Here is a 22,496-nt window from a genome sequence, read left to right on the forward strand (position 1 = left end):
AACACTGAGTTTTCCTATTTCTCATTAGAATACTGTAAACATTGTCTTCAGCCTCAGATCAACATCCACTGGTTTGGGAACTGAAAACCCAAGAGATCCTCTGGAACTGCCTCGCCATTACAAAGGCAAGTATTGTAAGATCAATAACAATTTATTGAACGTTTTACAAATCACAACTCTTTTTAACAACCGAATTAAAACACTTTCGCTGCTCCTGAATCGGCTCCCAATAAGCCCTCGGCAGCCAAATTCTTCGGAATAATGTGCATAGTGTCGCGGAACTGCAGTGACAACGCCACCAATCCAAGCAGCAGAACATCATTCCTCATCTGTGAGCTACACAACTGTTTTCTGAGCATGCGCAGACGAGTCAGGGTCCTTTTCCCTCGGCGGCTGTCCTGACTAATGCCTGCCCATACAAACGCAACACAAACCCTAGTAATATACAAGTTTCAATTTTGTAATTGTCAGTCTGTTTTGGAAGAACATCATTTTAACAAAAATCAATCCGTGGCGAGGTATGTGTCTTTAGAAGCGCACGGCACTTGATATCAGGCAGGTGTTAGCCAGCCCTGCTGTTGGGTTATTAGGTCCTTGTGTGACCTCCAGTTTATGGAGTGCTGTGGGTGCCGGTGAGTAGAAGGAGCTGTGTATATGTGGGACACAGGTGTGAATATGGTTTAGCTGTTATGTATGCATGGAAATGTACGTGAGACAGCGTGTTAGAGCTTACAGACAGGCTGCTTGTGAATGAGAGGCATTGCAGTCTTATACATGCCACATGACAGCCACACAGAGTGCAAGGGTATCTGCTGTGTAGTTACTGCTAATATTCTCATCCCTAATGGCCTCTGCTTTACTCACCCTCATACATGTTGAAACCATCATAGTTTTGTTTCCTGAGGCATGCTCTGGGCTTGTATGTGACTTCTATGGGGCACCACTGACATACACACACTGACAACACTTCCACACCCTTCCATATACACTTGAAAACTGTATGTATGTAGCACACACACACTGTGACTGCTGTAGCCCTTACACACACACACACATACACACACACACATACATATACACACACACTGAGAATGCCGGCTGCCTGTAGCCTTTACACTGGCATGTATGTGGTATTCTATGTTGTATGCTTGTATGTGCCTGAGAATGCTGAAAATCTTGTCGATTTTAAATGAATACTTAGAATGTTTGTAACTTTGTACCATAGACAAGCACGCTATGGTTGATATACGATGCACGACATGCTTCTTCGGTGCGTGGAATGCTCACGTTTCCCGAGGCGTAACTTTCCGTTTCTTCGTGATCTTGTTCTTGAGTCCGGAGAAAATAATAAATAAGCGCTTAATTAATCGTGGTCAATATTCGTAAAACTCTCTTGTTAAAATCACGCGTATTTATAAAGACGTGTCGATATTTTTGCAACGTGTGCAGCCAAGGGTAACATGTTGAGAAAAAATACTGTGAAAAATTGCCTGAAAGTGTTTGTTTTGCACAGCATTTAACTCACACCAAAAGTGAAGAAAACTTTGGTACCTGAATTTATCCCAGTAAGTTTAATGGACTATAAAATGTCATGTAATCTGGTGTTGAAATATGAAATAGATTGAATTATGTATTTTTAAGTGCCATTGCAATACAGAGCACATTACATAATATTATATATTGAATTATATATTGAATGCCAGAATAGCACACCTTTGTCATATTGTATATATTTCATGCCATTTTTACACCGATTATTTTTACACAGCATTATAAATATGCCTGTCGGTGTGAATGTTTGTGTCTAATTATGCAGCCTGTAAGTAGTCTTGCAATGTCTTCACATGCCTTTCTTGGCCTTTGAAATCTTTCTTTTATATTATAGGGTATATTTATGAAATTAGAAAAAAAGCATTTTACAGTTGGCAAAAGAGAAGCTTCAGCATAAGAGATGGTAAGTCCAATACTAAACATTATATGTATTATGTCTTTTCTGTGCATAAGAGAGAATATTTTTTTCTAGTTCCAATTTATCCAGCGCTTTTGGTCCCTTCCCGAAAACACAGGGAGTACATAAACACCTATTTAACTAGTACCTACGTTGGTTTTATACTTCTAATCTCAATGCTGAACCTCAGAAATGCAGACATTGTGCCAGGCAATGCTTTAAGAATATAATAGAAATATTATATGTTGGTAAATGCTCAAATGCAAATCGTGGCCATTAAACTGCTTTTCAAACCCACACTACCCGAATCAACACTAGCCCAAATTTAAGTCAAACCTGTGTTCTGGTATTAATGTATCCTTATGTCGGTCTTTTCAATTAGTTTACAAGCTGATTGTAACAAATGTATCACTTATCCTTTTTGTATGTTTCTGCAATAGAAAATTGTATTTTCCCCAATACGTTTGAGAAGACGTAAGTAAACTGAGTTGTCTTCCCAAACATACGTGTGAGATGTGATTCTTTTTCAGGCTTTTTGCTAATAAGCTTTTGTTTAATTTTTTTCTTCTTTCTAATTTTAATATTTTTATGCTGTCCTTTATGCTGACTAAACAGAAAGCAGATTATGTGCAGTGTAATGGAGTTTGACATGCAGGGTGATAACTCATCTGCAAAGGTAACTTGTTGCTTGTACGTAGCACAAATTTCTTTACAGCAACAAATTGCGAATCCTTTATGCGTATTTAGTCAAAGTGTCTGATTAGATAAAGCTGCAAAGTATACACTGAGAAGTAAATAAATGGGAAAAAAACATAAATTGATTAACTTGAATGGCTGTAGACTTTTTTTTTTTTGGCATTTCCCAGGTGACTAGCAAGTATCACTTGGGGAATATTGTCTGTAGTCGCAATGTTATACTTCAGGTCCTTATAAAAATGTTAAATGCATGTAAGAGCTACATTGTCCCATCTTGTTTGTCCTCAAAGCTACAAAATCATAAAACTAATTTGTTGTTTTTTTTTCTAGTTAGTACTGTTTCTCACACTACAAAAAACCATACAGGCAGGTTAATTGGCTGTTAAAAAAATTGACCTTCGTATGTCATAGCTTAGGTTGAATGCTCCACTGGGACGTGTGCAGATGTTGGTGATGTCCAAACACTGCAAAGCACTGCAGAATCTGTGTGCAATATAAATCCATATAAAATCATTTGTATTGTTTTATTGGCCAGGATTAGACCTAAAGATGACACAGAATCACTATTAATAAGGGCACATACCATATATACCATATACCATAGCACTAACAGCCCTGCTTTGCATTTGCATGTGATGCCACCAGTGGAGAAACGCCTGTGGAGAAATTGCACTCCATGCAAATAGAATACCCCTATCTGCATATATGTGAATGATAGGCATCAAAAAATGCATTGCCCATTTTCTGTTGATTGTAATACTCTGCCGGAGAAACCTAAATTTTGCCATAGACCGTCCACTGGCTGGTCAGGGACCACTGCCTACCCGCCATTGAAAGGGAAATGGGTGAAAATGCAGACATGTGAGCACTTTTCCATCTGAAAATGCTCTGGTAACGTAAATGGGAACCAAGTCAGGCGTTTACAGGCAAATCTCTGCATGTGAAGAAAATCCTGCATGTGACAGTAGCATAACAGTGCTCAGGAAACTACATAATTATCCGTTTTATTTGTTGTAAAAGTAACTAAATTTACTGCTGTGTTGGTGTGCCAGGAAAGTGTTTTCCCTAGTAGGGAACTAGTGAATGTCACCTTAATGATAATCATATTTACATTTAAATTCTGCCTTGAACGACACTTGTTTAGTCTTTATCTTGCCCTTCATTGACATTGCTTTTACCTGTGTGTTTTATCTTGCCTTTGTAAACTCTCAATTCTTTTACGTAATGGGCATTTTTCATTAAGCCAATGTCATATGCAGAGCATTTCTGGTGGCTGGCTGAAAACCCCCCACAACCTCCTGGAAATGAGCAGAAGTAGGTGTGAGTACTTTACAGCCATAATCTGCTTACCAGAACAGTTTGGGCCATTGCGGTCAATGAGAACCTCTGAAGGGGGTCACAGGTATTTTTCAACCAAGGTTGAAGGCTGGATGTCGGATTGTTTGTTTAATACTTTGGTGCTGTATATTCCCATTTCCCCTCTACACCGTAATAATGCAACCACGTGATAACAAAGTTCATGAAAGATATAGGCACATGTAATGCTTTATTTTGTCTGCTTTATTAAACTTTTTTTTTTCTTCTCCCATGGCATTTGGAAAGTTGCCCTGCGCATGGCGCTCTTTGATTTGCCTTTGTGCTGCTGCACAGCCTTTATACCTGGCTGATTAGCAAGCTACTGTAAACTTGCCTTTTTTACTGTTTTAAAACTGCTATCCAGCAGCCATACTATATGCAGGGATATTGGTTGTAGATGCTCTGTAGCACTGCACCTACACACAGTATAGAGCAAAAGTATTGTAGTTGCACTTTACCTAGAAAGTTAATAAAGTTACTAGTAATTTATTATGCAGTAAGACTGTATATACAGTGTATTCAAATAAACAGCCAGGTTTTAGGTGTTTAGGAAAAACTAGATGTAAAAAAACACAAGCAAGATAAAGCACTCACTCTTACTTTTCTACATGGTTATACCATTAACCAGACTCTTGAATCTTAATCTGCCCAAGTGTATTAAAGGGGTTGTTCACCTTTGAATTAACTTTTTAGTATGATGTAGAGAGTGATATTCTGAGACCACGTACAGTTGATTTTTATTTTTTATTATGTGTGGTTTTTAAGTTATTTACCTTTTTTATTCAGCAGCTCTTCAGTTTGCAATTTTTGGTTGCTAGGATCCAAATTACCTGTGCAAACATTCCTTGATTTAAATAAGAGACTGGAATGAGGATAGGAGAGGGCCTAAATAGACAGATAAGTAATAAAAAGTAGCATAATAATACATTTGTAGCCTTACAGAGCATTTTTATGGGGTCAGTGACCCCCCTTTGAGAGCTGGAAAGAGTCAGAAGATGGCAAATAACTTTAAAACTATAAATAATGAAGACCAATTATAGAACTGGTCATTCTAAAACATATTAAAAGTTAACTTAAAGGTGAACCAAACTTTTAATGCAGTACTATAGTTAAAGATGACCTTTGGAAAGAAATATATCTGTATGATTTCATAATGATTTTTACAATTCATTGGTTAACTCCTTCCTTGCCGTATTGTTGATCCTGGATAAATCGAAGAGAAACACAGAACTATAGAATCTTTTGCATCAGATCAATGGCCTATAATTCACTCAAAGCAACATATCTGAAATAGGCTGGTGGAGAAATTCCCAATATCTAACAGTGCTGCCTATCATTTAGGAACTGAAATCACCTGTCTCCAGTCGTGGCAAGCAGTTTCCAGCCTTAACATTTTTGGTGGTGACAATTAGATTTTATTCATGTAAAGAGAGGCTACACAGAGAGATGCTTCAGGGAAGCTTCTCCACTTTTGACCCTAATATTTCTTAGGGTTTGCGGTAATGCTAAAAATTTTCTCAAAAGTCATTATATATTGTAAATCAAATAACATCAAAAGTAATACCAGGTCCTAACAGAAATGTTATTAATGAAGGATGCAGAAATCATACATCTCGTGTGCACAAACACACTCGCAGCTATATCTGTGTATAAGAAAATAACATGACTACTTTTTCCTAAAATTCAGTTTTTTAACTCTACATTTTGGTAACATAGTAAGTAAGGTTGAATAAAGACACACGTCCATTAAGTTCAACTTTTAATTTTTTTTTTTAATCTGCATAACTGCTAGTTGATCCAGAGGAAGGCAAAAAAAATCTGAAGCCTCTCCAATTTGTCTCCGAGGGGGAAAAAATTACTTCCTGACTCCAAAATGGCAATCGGACTAGTCCCTGGATCAACTTGTACTATGAGCTATCTCCCATAACCCTGTATTCCCTCACTTGCTAAAAAGCAATCCAACCCCTACTTAAAGCTATCTAATATATCAGCCTGTACAACTGGTACAAATAATTCATCTTACATTTTGGTGTAATAACACTTAACAGTTATTATTGCCATTGGAAATCACAGACGGCATTGATGACATTTTAAATATAATTAATAATCCAGAATACCTTAACATTTGAATTAAAAGTCGGGAACTTTTATGCTCAGACCTTATTCATCCTGTCAACTTTTTGAATGCGGTAAGAGATTCAGAAACAGTCCCATCTAGCTTCATCATACTGAAATAAGAAACTTTCTAAATACAATCAATTAAAAATTCTGTACCGTTTTTGATATGATCAAGTTTATCTTCACTATTCCTCTCAGCATCAATTTCTCCTCATTCTGTCTTCATTCAGGAGTTGGGTGTCAGATATTCATTAACAGTTAGATCCAATATATATTATAGGGGGGCTGCTTTTATCTAGATGATGTATGAGCTCACTCTATTAAAATCACCAGACATCATGTCTCTCTACATGCAGAATTTGTGCAAAAGGCAGTTGCTTTGTTAGATTGTTTTTGTACTGGAATCAGTTATTTGAGTGAGCTCTAATTCATGTGCTAGGAAAGGAGCCTTCCCCTCACAAGATATATTGGATCTAACTGTCAAAGAGTATCTGACACCCAACTGCTGCATGAAGACAGAATGAAGAGAAACAGATGCTGAGAGAAGGATAGTGAACATAAACTTGATTATTTCAGAAACAATGCAGAATATTTAATTGACTGTATTTAAAAAGTTTCTTATTTCAGTATGAGGAAGCTTATATTAAATTGTCATTTTCGCAATAGTTGGCCTTTAAGCACAAATGTGAGTAATGTAATAATGCCCACATCACTTTCTTTCAGCAGGTTTGTTATAGCATCTCTAGTACAAGTCATTTTTTGCTTTATTTTAATGTTGCTGAAATTTAACGTCACTGCATCTGTTCCTCCGCAGGGTGTGATAGGGGTACAGCTGGTTGTTACTATGGTGATGGCCAGTTTACTACAGAAGATAATACCGCACTATTCTTTTGCTCGTTGGCTTCTCTGTAATGGCAGGTAATGAGTTTATGAAATATAACTTTAAAAAAACTTTGCAAACAATGTTATTAGAGTTGCCTAAAAAACACTTAGGGCATTTATCATCCCTTTAAAAAGGGACATTGCTAATTTAACTATTGTACAAAATTGTATTTTTCTGATCCTGCTGATCCAAGAGAAGCCCCTGGAAGGCATGGTTTTGGACACCTCCGTGCCACTGTGTGCTATCAGCCCAAGCCCTTATGCATACACTGAATTTTGTATGATTGTTTTCAATGGCAGTCTGATAACCGCAGCACTCCGATTTGTCTGAGAATGCTATGAATCTATACATAATTTTGTGATTTTTATCTGGTCCGATTTGAATTTTCGAATGTGCAGTAAAATTGTAACTGTGGTCCAAATTCTCATATAATTGTCGCTTATTTACGAATCCTGGAAACTTTGCACCAGTGTATTAACCCATAGCAACCATAGAGTGCAACTATGCCTTTTTTTTAGTAAACTGTGTACAGGTATGGGACCTGTTATATAGAATGTTTGGGACCTCGGGTTTTCCAGATAAGGGATCTTTCTGTAATTTCAGATCTCATACCATACTAGAAAATCATGTAAACATTGAAAATTCCCAATAGACTGGGTTTGCTAACAATAAAGATTAATTAGATCTTAGTTTGGATCAAGGACAATGTACTGTTTTATTATTTCAGAGAAAAAGGAAATCTTTTTTTAAAATGTGGATTATTGGAGATGGCCTTTCTGTAATTCTGAGTTTTCTGGATAAAGGGTTTCCAGATAACTGATCCTATACCTGTATGTGAATTATGATTAAGTGCATTTAAATCAATATACACAAACAAATTGACCAGAGGCCGCATTCAGAAGAGGTCAAGCCCCACGAGCCTCTGTGCAGCTCTTTGTACTGTTTTTTTTTTTGTTTTTTTTTGCTGCCCACACATTAGTGAAAACTACATCATACGTAAAATCTATTGGCACCAGACTCTGGCAAGAGAAACCCTTGAGTTTCTGGTGTACTGTAGCAGTAATAACACTGTGAACCATATATTGGTAAAGGGCACCCCTGTTACAGTGCTCCACGGTAGTCCTATAATAAAGAATACATCGTTGCAGACTAAAATCTCAACATTTTTAATTTACTACCGAATGTATGGTATCCTGCCAAGGGGCATGTAATGGTCATCAAATTATCCTATACTTCTCAAATGATATTTTCTTATGAGTTTTCAAATGCATTTTCTAAGGGATTCATTGGTTGACCTTACCAGGATTGCCCAGGCTAAAAAAAATAAAACTTACAGTTTCATATTTTAATTTAGTGATTAATTTTAGGGTTTATGGAAAGGTGAAAGATTTGATAATATATTACTGCTTGGTGCATTAGTCGCCTCCGCTTGTACAATTGAAGTGAAATAAAGTAAGAGCCAATGTTGGGAAGGATTGTAGGAGACCAGATATATAGGGTCAGATGTCCTGCTATAAATTCATTAACATTAATATTTATGACATTGACCATAGGTGCAGTCAATCAAGATGCAATTGTGTTATAAAGCCAACGTGTACATAGCAAATTATAGATCCATTACAATGATTTTAGTTCTTACACAGAAAGGTAAATATACGGTAGGTCAAATGACATTCTCTACTAAAGAATAAAAACCTCTCATATAAAATGACATTTTTGTCAAAAAATAGATTTGTAGATGTTGGATAAGCAGATACACAACTTTGTAAAAAATAAAAACTCACTTTATTGCATTAGTGGTCTTTTATCATAAATAAAACCTCTGTTGATATATGTGTATCTAATGGCATGTATCAGCCAAATCAATTTTAGATTTACTATGTTTTGCAGTTTGCATTGGTACCAGCATCCAACTGAAGATGAGTTACGGACCCTTGCTGGGAAACAACAACCAAAAGGAAAAAGCAAAAAAGACCGGTAACTATGAATGCAGGCAGTAAAATTCACATATAAATCTTTTAACTGCTGCTTCTCATTTAGTGTGGAAATTGCAGACTTCAATGTATCGCATGTAGATTTTCTACAAGGTTGCCTGCTTGCGTTAAAGGGGTGTTATGGTTGTTGAAAGCACATAGTCTAACTCTGTGACCTGGCTTTTGCCCCTTCTGTATGTGGCAACGGTAGCTATTTTATAAATTTAGATAGAATTTTTGCTCAAAGGGAACATAAATGACTTAAAAAACTAAGGATTAGTCTAGTCTATATTTAATACTAAAGTCCGGCAAAACTTACGAGAGCCTATTTGTGCACCATGTGCAAAGTGCAGAATATTGGTACTGTGTATTTTACCTATCATGCAAACTTCCTACCCAACATTCTAATCAATTGCAATCTATGCAAAAAATATGTCCACTGCAATTTGTACACAATGTCATTCCTGGTACAAAAGGTGTGAATCCATTTATTGTAAATGAGGTGCTAGTTGCATTGGCAATAATGGGGATCTTCTGGAGCGTGCAACATCACAATTTCCATTTGTGCATGATTCAGCTAATAAAACATGCAAGGGGCTCATTTGTGCCAGATTGGGCTACAAACTCTAGAAAAAGTATCGAACAGCTGGCACTATAATGTTCTTGCTAGAGATATACCTTCTTAGTTCTTGGCATGGAAAAGGTTAATGAAGATGAAAAATTTAGTTTTCACAGTTTAGGCCTTACAGGGAATGTGAAAAATGGCATTGATTTTCATACATCTGAGACAATGACTTTCTGGCATGAAGTCATGCATACACGTCCCTCAGATAATAATAATTCGATCACTGACACTAATGCTCATGTGGCTTTTTGACAGCTGTAATAAAGTATAGTACATATATAAGATTTTTTTATTCATTTTGATTTTTTTTTTAATTTGATCCTAGGGTTCCCTAGATAAGGGATCTTTCAATAATGTCAAAAAGAAAAATGTTTGCTTAATGAAGACAGTAGGAAAGCATCCTGATGCTTTCGGCAGGACTTGTTCAAATCCAAGGGCCTGGCGGAACCAAATCCGAACCCTTTAAAATCACATGACATTAGATCACTTGATAAACAAAACGTAATCTTCCATATTCGCTATACATCCCTAATTTTATAGCAAAGAAACCAAGGTTTAGTTAAGAAGGGCTACTAAAAAAGTGAAAGCGCCTTCACAATGCAAGACACACGAGCCAATTTTACTGATGCTTGAGCCTCCAGACTCGAGTATTTGGTTACTGAAATCATCCATACGAATACCCAAATTTGAAATCCTTTGGTTTGCTGGCGTTTTTTTTTGTTTTTTTTTAAAAAATCACTTGAGGGAGAAACAGATGTGGAAACTGTGTGAGTTTAGGAACTCACGCGTGAATTTAGTTCCAGTTTGCTCAAGCAGTATTAAATTGGCCCTGCAATGCAAAGCCTTCTATAAACAAAAGGTATTCACATGCCTCATGCTAAAAGCCTTAAATCCAAAAATGAGAGGCTATAATTTGCATACGGGATTATGGGCGGAGAGTTGCAAAACACATATTTTTGGGTCTGCAGCCTACATTATGCAAGGGGATCCTCTAGCAAGCAGCCTGTTGTGTATTATTTGATGCCTGTGCATGATGATTAGTACTCTGAGGCCTTGCTTGTGAGGATCTCTTAAAGATTATTTTTGTTTCTCATATTTTTAAACCGCTAAATGCTAGACCGCAGACTGCTCCGTTAAGAAGAACATGCTCTCAACTATCTGCTAGACTGGATAGTGCCAAGAGTGTGCACATCCCATTTCTTTACTGCATGCTTTAATTTTCGATATCCTATTCTACCAGGATTTAATAACATTTGAAATTGACTCATTTATATTTTGGCAGACGATATAATGGTCACATTGATAATAAACCACTTACCATTCCCAAGGATATTGATCTGCACTTGGAAACGAAAGCAGTTACTGAAGTGGACACTTTAGGTATGGGCTGCAAATTTACGTACGTACAAGGTTTTCTTTATGGATTTATCAAAAAGTTTGTGAAAGATGGTATCTAATGAGAGTTTTTTTTTCTTTCTTTCTTCGCAGCTCTTCATTATTTCCCTGAATATCAGTGGTTGGTTGACTTCACAGTTGCAGCTACTGTGGTTTACCTAATAACAGAGGCTTACTACAGCTTGATGGTTCCCACGCAGGAGATGAATATCAGCATAGTATGGTGTATGCTTGTCCTAGCATTTGCAGTGTATCCTTTATAAATAATAAAACATTTGTGGACTGTATTTGTATTGTAGGAGGAAGCAAAGATGGAATGACACTGGCCATCAACTGTGAGATTGTGATAAAGATTAATCGTTCATGATTATTCTGATTGAGGTCTATCTCTAATGACTGATGGAAACTGTCATTGCAGTCAACCTGCACGTGCAAAAAAAAATTGCTTTTTTTCCCCTTTTTTTAATTGATTGACAAAGGCACTACATTGGCAGATATAATTGTATGAACACATTTCCAAATCCACTCTGAACACACCAAGAAGGATAGATTGTACTTTCAGTAACTTGGTTATTCACATCCCAGTGTTATACAAAATCTTGTGTTCAACAGGATATACCTCGTAATTGTATTGAAATTGTATTTTTCTCACAGTAGATGTAAATATGAGGCTGTTGAATTGGGAGAGGGGAAGGGAATACCACAAATAGTTTGGATGGGAGAGGTGAAGGGAATACCACAAAGATTGCAAGGCAGAGTGAGGTTTAGTTAATGCGAATGATCACCTTTATATTTACTTTTAGTATATTATAGATGTACCTACTTTAGGCAACTTTCCCTTTGGTTGTCATTATATTTTTTTTTTATTAATAGTTTTTATACTGTGCCTTCTTTTTCCCTCTTATAGCCTTAACTGCATTCGATATCAGTAAAGTGCTGTTCTCTTTGACAACACATTACTTTAAAGTTGAAGATGGTGGTGAAAGATCACTTTGTGTTACATTTGGGTTTTTTTTCTTTGTCAAAGCAATGGCGATTCTTATAGTTACAGAAAACTACTTGGAATTTGGTCTGGAAACAGGTAAACTAATATCAATATTTTTTTTCATTGTTATAAATTATATGTATTCATGGTCACTTAAGTTTTATGGTATAAATATACAATTCAGTGTATTTCTCATGGAAACTACAACTAAAAAATGTTTGAAATTAAAGATTGATGCAGTCAAAAGGGTGAAAATTTGGGTATGGCAATAAGAGGCAGATTTATTAAGGATAGACTTGTTGTCCACGCAAATTCAAGTTTTTGAGGTTGTTATTTTGGTCAAAAGTCGATTTATCGGGTTAAAAAACAAAACTCACGTTTTTTTGATATTTATTATACCCCGACCGTGGAAATAGCTCAAATCTGAAAATACACCATCTTAAACCTGTTAAGGTCATGTAGGAGTCAATGGCAGAGGTCCCTTGAACCATTCGAAGAAGTTAATAGCCTTCATGATGTTCTAGTTTTTTTGTAGGGTTTTTGTTCGCTGAAAAATCTATTAATTCGAGTTTTCAGTTTTTAACCCGGAACATGCTGAGTTGTTTTTTTGCCATTCAAGGTTTTCCTAAATAAGAAACCATTTGAGTTGAGTTCATTCATGGTATAAAAACTAATATTCGACCTTTGATAAATAACCTCCTAAGTGTCCAATAAAATTGCAACTTAAGGAGATTGTGATTATAGGTTACCCATGAGTTTATTTATACTTCGATATTTATTTTAATTATATATTCTTTTTAATAAAGATATGTATTCCTATAGGTTTTTCAAACTTCTCTGAAAGTGCTGTGCAATTTCTTGAAAAACAAGGACTTGAATCCCAGTAAGTTTTTAATTTGGAATAACTACATTGGTAGTTGCCTTCACTAGTGGTCTGTGTTGATAAAAGGCTTCTACATAAAAATAAATTTAAAATTATTATTAATATTTAATTGTAAAGCAGGCCATTCATAGGCGCATATTGCCAACTGAAATGTTGAAAGTATCTTCAACTTATAGGCCCATTTATGTGGCCAAACAAATGACCTTATTGGCCTCATATCTGGTTGGGCTTGGTCAGATATCCATCTTTCTGTGGAAAATACTGTCTGATTGAGCGAGTCAGAGTCATCATTTCCCAGTGGGTCTTGGCCAAACATTCAGCCTCACCAAATGAAATTACTTGGTATTTGTGGCTAGCTTTAAAGGAATATAAAAGTAACATAATCTAATAAGCAGCAGTAAAAGGGCTGTTAAGGAAACCAGAAAAATGTATAAAGGCTAATACGTTGACTGCTTCTTACTGACAACAACGGAAGGCACCACAAGTATTCTACTTGTAGTAGGGCCTGTAGTCTATGAATATATAAGGTGCAAGGCTCCTGGTCACAGGACTGAGTGAGTTTGCAAATACCCTCTTATTCCTGAAATTTATATATTATATTTTCTTTATAACTTACTCTTTTTAATGACCATTATAAAGTGTAGACCCCAATCTAGACATTAGCTGGTTTTACAATTTAATAATGTGTGTTATTTAACTGCTACAAACCTTTCTAAATAACACTTGTGTGTTTTCTGTATAGCGGTCCAGTGTCAAAACTTACTTTCAAATTATTCCTTGCCACGCTGTGTTCACTCATCGGAGCTTTCCTTACATTCCCTGGCTTGCGGCTTGCACAGATGCACCTGGATGCCCTTAACCAAACAACAGAAAAACTCACACAGTAAGATGGGAAAATAATAGTTATTTGGCATTTATTCTTGATTGTATCCGACTGCTGCTAACTGGAGTTTCAAGGACATAGGAGCCAGTCTGCTCATTCAAGAGAATCACAACTTTCTTTGTAGGCTATTTTAAACATTCCTGCGAAAAATACAGGTTATCAGTCAGAAACGAAGTTCTAAAGATTTAGCTTTTAGTGTGTGTGTGATTTAGCATGGCCACTTTATATCACTCAGCCTGGCATGATTGGTCTGCATAAATCTCCCTTAAGGTGGCCATAGACGTTGCAATTACAATCTTTCCTGGAGAAGATCTTCCCAAGAAAGATTGTTCGTTTCAACACACAAGTGTAGAGCTGGATCGTAAGATATACAGGTAGAAACAATAGTACGCTACCTGTATCTCACGATTCAGCACTAACAATGGCTGATGTTTGGGTGCTTCCAAAGGCTCCCGATCAAAAGTTTCTGGCTACCCTGGTTGACGACCCGACCGATATCCAAGTCTTTTGCCGATATCGGTTGGCTCGTCTCCCACCATATACACACTGAATATCGTATGAAGATTAATTTTGTTCGATATTATCGGTGCATCTTTGGTCACCTTTACAGGGTAGTTTTGAGTTATCCACTGATCAGCTCACAATTTACAATTTAGTGAAATGTGTGGATCTCCGTGAAAGGAGGAAAGAGCTGCTGTATAAATCTAGCATTATTCCAATATTTCCAAATATGCATTTTGATTCCTCTACAGTTGTAAAAACATGCAATAGCATAATTCCGTTGAAATGTTAACTTTCTGTTAATCGAGAAGCAGATCATTTGCATTCCTTTATACCAAATTATACACAGATTATTGCCAGATATTTAAAGTGCTCTCTAAATCCTAACCAATTAACACTTTAAGATCTAGGGTTTTGTAATTTTTTTTGTTGTTTTTTTTATTACTTTTTTTATTACTTTTCGGTGGTTATTGAAGATCATTAATGAAATACCTAGTGGATGTTTCCAGCAATTTTCTCTCCCGACCTTATGTTTGAATTTGCTTTGTCAATTATGAACAATTTAATCTTGCATAAATATATAAACATTGTAATGTGTGGCAAATTGGTATCTATAAATCTTTTTTTAGCCGCAGGGAGCTCTATTGCTTCTCCTGTTTTTCAAGTAGTCAATAAAAGGTTATATGGAGAAACCACATTATGTATAATTGCTAATTTGATTTTTTCCTCTGTTCAGGTTTTTCCTTCATATAAACTTCTTGGCACCACTGTTAATGGTATTACTATGGGTAAAGCCGATCACCAAGGACTACATTCTGAACCCACCTCTAGGCAAGGAAAGTGTGCCTTTGTAAGTAGGTACTAACAATTATAAAGCGATTAGTTTAAGATGAGTTTCTTTATCCACTAACGGGCTCCACACTTTATTAACTCGTCCTTTATATTTCATAATTTGTTTGTGTATTGGAGACCATAGCTGTACTTTTGATTTTAAATGGGGCTTTAAGAGTACAGGATTATTTCATACTGCTGTGTGTATATTGGGCTGGTGCTGACTGACATTGTCTGCCACTGCCAAATCTACTATATTCAAGTATTCCTATCTCCATCAAGTATTCCGCATATACAGATCCTGCATATTTTTAAATCCCAAATGCATCAGCTTATCTACAATGAATATCATCTTCCACTTGCCTATATCATAAATTTGTTTAGAATCTCCTGTCTTAAACCGCCCCCCCCTCTTTTTTTTTAAATCACAGAATGACAGAAGATGCCTTTGATACTATTCGTCTTTGGATCATCATTCTGCTGTGTGTTTTAAGACTCTCAATGATGAGATATCATTTGCAAGCCTATTTAAATTTAGCACAGAAATGCGTGGATCAAATGAAGAAGGAAGCTGGCAGAATAAGTACTACGGAACTGCAGAAAATGGTAACACATTTAAATTCTTTGTTTAATAATTCAGATGGCTGGTCATAGGCATGCTGCCACAAATCACAACTGTTTATTATAGGAAACCTAAACTTGTCTTGATGGACACAGGGCTTTAATGGGATTACAGTACAAATACATGGTTATAGCCATTTGGTACAATAATATGTATCCAATATGTCAGACGAGTTTATATTTTAGACTGGCAATACAATCATCACTTATTACACCCATTGGAATGTAAGGCTACAACAATTTTAACAAAAAACAGGCAGATATTCCTGCCAATTTGCCCACTCCTATCCAAGTTGGCATCTTGTTTCTTTTGCACAGGCCCCCGTATAATAATTTTACTGGCCTAAAACCAGGCTCCTGCATCACTGGATTTGGACCACTATCTGGGTTGGCTAATTGGGGAAAGCTTTATTTGGATATTCTAGTGCAGGGCTGTCCAACTGGCGGCCCGCTACCCCCCCCCCTTGTGTGGCCCCCCACTTTACTGCTGTGTAAAATTTAAATGGTATCACTACAGAGATTAACTGGTTCCTGCATTGTTTAAACCTCAAATTCAGACTAATCCCCTCTTTTGTTCACACCTGCGATCCCCCTGCATTGTTCACACTTGTGACACCTCAATTGTTCACCTTCTAAAGGCCTGTACTGTTCACACCTGAGACCCAAACTGAAACTGCCCACATTGTTCACCAGTTCACACTTTATACAAAATGCTAATGGGGCACCAGCACTGTGTCACTGTATGTAGTACATTTTAGAGTGGTCCTGATGGGTTTCCCTGTCTCCTGCTCTGTTCTGACTTCCCTATGCTCCTGGGTGTGCCATACTCTGCCTGTGTGTGCCCCTACTAGATTTTACAAGAGCCTGTTTGCCTTCTGTTAAAAAAATAATAAATATTATACAGACTGCTGATCTATAATATACAAATATTATTATATTATATAATATATGTATTAGTGCCTATAGTATATTTTCTCCACTGGCATAAAAACCCTGGCGAAGAAAACGATTGGCACATAGAGCAATTTTTGAAATAAAAATGCTGGTGTATATCATGGCAGCAATCTACTCTGTGTGCACACTGAGATAACAATTTTTATTCATTTGTTATACATGCTGATATCACAGATTTGCCTATTTCTTTTCTAATTTCTTATTGTTTTTTACTACAGTGCCAATATGTTACTCAGGGTTTTACAAATATTATTTATTATCAATAGATCCTGACCCAATGAGTTCTTTATCACATTTGGATCTTGTGGAGAGATTTTATTGAATACTAGCAATATAACAGATTTGCAGTTAATTTAATAATACTCTTATGATCCAACCGTTTCATATTTTGCTAGAAGTTTGGATCAGTTTACAAGTTAATGAAACAAGGACTCAATTTTCAAGTCCAATTTTCAAGTTTCCAAGCTCAATTTTCCAATTTTATGTGTTAGTAGTTCATCCTATGTTTTTCTCCTGGTTTTAGGTTGCTCGAGTATTTTATTATCTTTGTGTCATCGCATTGCAGTACATGGCACCTCTTGTTATGCTTCTTCACACCACATTTCTTCTGAAGACACTAGGTATGCAGTTTTTATGGATACATTGTATGTGCCAACTTGCAGAAATTAATGAGTTTAACCAGTGCTTTTCAGCCACGTGTCTGACAAGATGTTCAGCGCTTCATTAGATATTTGACTGGTTCTTTCTAAACCTCACATTTATATATTTGAGACTTAAAGGGGTGGTTCACCTATAAAGTGGACTTGTCACCTACATATAAAAAGCTGTATAACAAAAGTCGTTAGCAAATTAAACATGGAAACCACATTATTTTTATAATTAAAGCATCCATACCTGTTTTAAAGGCGTTTAAATATCTGAGCTGTCAATCAAATATTACCTGCCCCGCCTCTATGCCTGATGCATAGAGGTGGGGCAGTCAATTACTTTCACTTTCCATTCAGTACTTCCTAGATGTCACTGCCCTCGCCACATTCCCCCTCCCTCCTCACACTCTATAATTGTGTAGGGCAATGTGCCCATTCGGGCGCATGCACAAGATTTCGGGGTGATACGCAACTTGTCTTAATAACAGGATCCACAAAATGTCTCCTGCGTGCTGTGATTGTGTAATTCCAAGACTGAAGGAAACAAAAATTAAATAATAAATGTAGTGTAAGTTTTATTTTGCTCAACTAACATGATAAAAAAGAATTTGGAATTATTTCTTAGGATGACAGGTCCCCTTTAAGTTAACTTTTAGTTTCTTATAGAATGGCTAATTATCAGTAACTTTTTATTTGGCCTTCATTTTGTCTTTTTTATAGTTTCTGAATTATTTGCCCCTTTTCTTCTGACTTTTCCAGCTTTCAAATGGGGGTCATTGACCCCATCTAAAAAATACTAATGTCCTGTAAGGCTACACATTTATTGTTCGTGCTGCTTTTCATTACTCGTTTTTCTATGCAAGCCATCTCCTATTTATATTCCAGTCTCTTCAAATCAATTCATGGTTGCTAGGAAAATTTGAACCCTAGCAACCAGATTGCAAAAACAGCAAACTGGAGATCTGCTGAATAAAAAGGAAAACCGTTGCATATTGTCTCAGAATATCCCTCTATACACCATACTAAAAAAAAAGTTAATTGGTAATTTTTGTTATTTTCATATATTGTCTATTATATACAGTATATAGTCCTGACATGAAGGATACTTTAAGGGGGGTTATTTATTAAAGTCGGAATGCCAAAATAACAACATCGAAAAATTTGTTTTTTTTTTGTTTTTTTTTTACTAAAAAATCAGAATTTTTAGTTGGGGCAAAAAAACTAAAATTTTCTGGATTTTATTAAACCCCAAGGGTGTTAAAAGTCTGAATAAAAAAGTACTCCAACTCAGACCTGCCGAGTTTATGTAGAAGTCAATGGGAGAAATCCTGAAAATATCCTGTTCTGCGCTAGTTTGTGCAATAACTCGAAGATTTAGTGGTTTTCAGGCAAAAATTTGAGCAATAACCCAAAGATTTTGTGGTTTTCGGGCAAAAATACAAACAAACTCAGAGTTTTTGGGCAACGAATCTGAAAAATTTAAATTTTATCGAGTTTTTTTCACGCACAGGAAATTTTTGGGTAAATAGGAAAAAAACCTGTTCAGGTTTGCTTGGAATAGTTTTCAAAAAATACTCAGATATTATTGGATTTTGATAAGTAACCCCCTAAATGTTTATATACAATCAACACTGATAAATACACTTGGAGCAGTGGCATACCACCTTTTTCCCCAGCCGATCCACACCTATTTCTCAGATTGGCTTTTACTCTGCCTGAATTTCTATGTAGTCGTAAAAAACCACCTGGTGTGCCACTGGCCTTAAACAGTTTTTTGTGCATTTGACGTGTGTTTGAGTGCACCTTAACACATTAGCGAATTGATCCCATTGTATCCTGCCTGGTTATACTCCTGAACATTAGCATTTCACTCCATTCGCGTTTCATCTGGGTTTATTTTAGACACAACATGCTGCATTTTGCACTTCACGTGCATTCAGAATCAATAGGATAGATGATTGAGTTCTGAAATGACAAAAATGCACAAAGCTGCGTTTTAATAAACACGTATGGATTTTTTTTACACTCAGCATGTGTTTGTAAAAACATAAAAAAGGCCTGTGTGTAAGAGCCCTAATGCTGGAGGACAGAGTCTTTTTGTGTTGTGTGTGTGTGTGTGTGTGTGTGTGTGTGTGTGTGTGTGTGTGTGTGTGTGTGTGCCTGTATAGATATAGACTGATTGCATATAGACACATTGAGCCTTATGTATTTAAAATGTTGCCAAATATTGATTGTTGTCTTTATTTGATTACCATTTAACTCTGAACAGGCAATCATTCCTGGGGAATTTATACCGACTCAGACTCCGCTGTGAGTTCTACACAAGCATCTAATCAACCTTTTTCGGAGCTGCCATGTCCTGATGAAAAAATGAAAGCAACGGTTGCCCAAATTACTATGGCCCTGGGTGGATTAAAAAATATCTTCACTCCTCTTCTATTTCGGGGACTCCTGTCTTTTCTCACTTGGTGGATTGCAGCTTGTCTTTTTTCTACAAGCTTGTTTGGGTTATTCTATCACCAGTATCTGATTGTGGCGTGATACAAAAATGATCCTAAAAACGCGAAAGGACCAAAAATGTGACATGATGCTATAATGACACAAACACTTGTCTGAACTTAAACTTATCAGCAGCATTATGTCTTGTTTCAATGTTTTCTCTGTCTTCTCAGGGTAAATATTGTACAAAATTACTGTTGGGAACTTGATTTTCATTATCTCAGAGGAAGAAAACGGACTGCTGATCATACTCCTATTCCTTTTTAAAAAATTCGTTCTAGGGGAATATCACCAAAATATAAGCTAAACTTAAAAATATCTTTTTTTATAACCTCCTTTATGTTACAGTGTAAATACAAGGACACTTCTTATTTTGTTTTTCCCAGTCAGTTCAGTTTTCTTTTACTGCTCATTACAAGATTGTGTAGTAGTTGAAAGGCCACAGAGAACAGTTCATTACATACAATATCATCTGATGGTTTCAATAACTGTCTTTATAATCTGCATTCATTTTTGTTTTTAATTGATATACTAATCTTGGAGGTATTTAAGAATTTTGGAAACTCATGGCTCCATGCAATGTACAGAACCTCCAAACCTGCATTGTGCATTGCCTTGAGGATCTTAATTGCTTTAGAAGTAACGTATTCACTACAAATGTACAAATGAGTTTAATGGGCTCTTGTGGGCATTTGCCAAACTGCATATCATTTGTGCTAACGGTAGCACCAAAACCTAGAAAGGTATTTTTTCCTCCCACTCCTGACCTGCATTGTGTACAAAACCCCTTATAAGAGAAAGCAGCCCATATGTGAAACCAGGTTGTTTAACTTATTTTTTTGGTGATAAATATATATATATATTTTCTTCTTGAGACAAGTATTGTAAAAGGCCTTATTTATAACAAGGCAGCAGATCTAATGCACTGGACTCATATAGAACATTTTCTTCAGCGCGTATGTGTGACCATTCTAATGTGGATTTTTTTTTTAACTCTTATGCTTTTTTTTTATTTCCTACTCTAAAATAAGAGCCATACAAAGATATTTGGGACTTAAAGGAAAATAAGAAGTAAACTTTTCTGTTGGACATGTCCGTTTTTTAATGGCGACCGTCCATTGGGACAGAATGTATCGCTACTGTATATTACAGTAAACAAAGCTATGGTTGAAAGTTTCTGAACAATTGCGTGATATCCTGTGACTTTTTTATGTGCCAGAGTGGAGGCCTTTCTTAGGTACATAAGCCATTATATATCTAATTATCTGGTTTTAGTCACTTATATAGGCACTCTACTGGTGTTGGTGCTTGTGTTGATCCACAATTTAAAACTCCTGAAGATATGTTGAATACTTCTTGAAATAGCAAAGATTGAAATGATTAAATCACTCCAAATAATCACATTCTTAGAATCCTAGTGTTTAAAGATGCATATAATATATATAATAAATTATAAAAAAATTATAATATATGTTTTGAAAATGAATGGCAATGGGTGTTCTGACACTCTCTACTTCCAATAATTTTAACTTTCATGGTTATAAATGTATATATTGTATTTGGAGCTAAAATGTTTAAAACTTGTTCTTAAATTAGTACTCATTGTTCCTTATTACAGATATGGGATCCGTTATCCAGCCATTATTCACAAAAGGTCTGAATTACGGGAAAATTTGAAATTTAGATTGTGCCCCAGTAGCTCCCCATCTTTTCTGCTGATTTACAGAGTATTCTCTGGCTGGTGTTCTCACAATGTACAATACACACAATATAACATTTACAGTTCAAGGCTGAATAGTGATTTATTCAAATTCATATTACATGGTACCATTAACTGCATTAGTTTAATAATAAACATAAGCATTGGCTTTTATTAAAGAGATCACGTCATGTTTGGTAATGTTTTTATGATTTAAGATAAACAGTTGGTGAGCGTGTGCAGGGCCAGTGGCTCTTTAGCTCTACCGAGCTCCAAGATGGGGAGCTGCTGTGGAGTGCTTTAAAAGCATGGATCATTTCTATTATAGAGCAGTACTGGACTGGTACAGTAAGATCTGTATACAAGGATGCCATTGTACTGGTATGGGATTATCTAGAATGCCCAGTACTGGGGTTTTCTGGATAAGGATACTTTCCCTAATTTGCATCTCCATACTTTGCTAAAAAAAAGCATTTAAACATTCTTTAAATCCAACAGGATTGTGCTACCTTCAATAAGAACTAATTATATATTTGTTCTTTCTCTTGAAAGAAGACGGTTTGGATGAGACAACTTATTATTTCTTTACATGGATATTTTAGCCTCTGTCAGGGAAGGAAGACTTGTGGTCATTCAGCTATTATTAGCTAAACATGGCCACTGTTCATATTCTCCTCTGCATCTTACTACTGTGTTCTTTGTGATATGACAATGTACGTCACAATTTGTCCTCTAATTTTAATTTTTGTAGGCTGTCCCCACCCCAATGATTGAAACTTAAGGAAAACTATACCCCCCAAACAATGTAGGTCTCTATTAAAAGATACTGAGTAAAACGGCTCATGTGTAAAACCCTGCTTTATGTAAATGAACCATTATCATAATAATATACTTTTTTAGTAGTATGTGCCATTGGGTAATCATAAATAGAAAATTGCCATTTTAAAAAAAATAAGGGCCGCCCCCTGAGATCGTACGATTCACTGTGCACACATACAA

General features: G+C 36.1%; 1 protein-coding gene across 2 annotated transcripts; it reads left to right on the forward strand.

The window, feature by feature from the left end:
• Positions 1-552: 552 nt before the first annotated feature.
• LOC108717489 (transmembrane protein 161B) lies at positions 553-21,284 on the forward strand. 2 transcript variants are annotated; one of them, XM_018264726.2, is made up of 13 exons: positions 553-632; positions 1,886-1,954; positions 6,933-7,036; positions 8,892-8,978; positions 10,882-10,979; positions 11,088-11,244; positions 11,924-12,075; positions 12,802-12,862; positions 13,605-13,745; positions 14,983-15,096; positions 15,509-15,683; positions 17,176-17,272; positions 19,569-21,284. In XM_018264726.2, the coding sequence occupies exons 2-13, from the start codon at positions 1,952-1,954 to the stop codon at positions 19,838-19,840; spliced, it is 1,461 nt and encodes a 486-aa protein (XP_018120215.1). In that variant the 5' UTR covers positions 553-632; positions 1,886-1,951; the 3' UTR covers positions 19,841-21,284. The 2 variants fall into 2 exon arrangements, with proteins under 2 accessions (XP_018120215.1, XP_018120220.1); XM_018264731.2 differs by lacking the exon at positions 553-632 and adding an exon at positions 640-667.
• Positions 21,285-22,496: the final 1,212 nt, after the last annotated feature.

The sequence above is a fragment of the Xenopus laevis genome, chromosome 1L, assembly GCF_017654675.1.
Source record: "Xenopus laevis strain J_2021 chromosome 1L, Xenopus_laevis_v10.1, whole genome shotgun sequence".
NCBI classification, from domain to species: Eukaryota; Metazoa; Chordata; class Amphibia; order Anura; family Pipidae; genus Xenopus; species Xenopus laevis.

Bases quoted from the DNA above. Each gene is read 5' to 3' on its own strand.
- LOC108717489 (XM_018264726.2), top strand. The intron at 10,980-11,087 runs GTATGGGCTGCA...CTTTCTTCGCAG, and splicing joins TACTGAAGTGGACACTTTAG to CTCTTCATTATTTCCCTGAA. The intron at 17,273-19,568 runs GTATGCAGTTTT...AACTCTGAACAG, and splicing joins ATTTCTTCTGAAGACACTAG to GCAATCATTCCTGGGGAATT.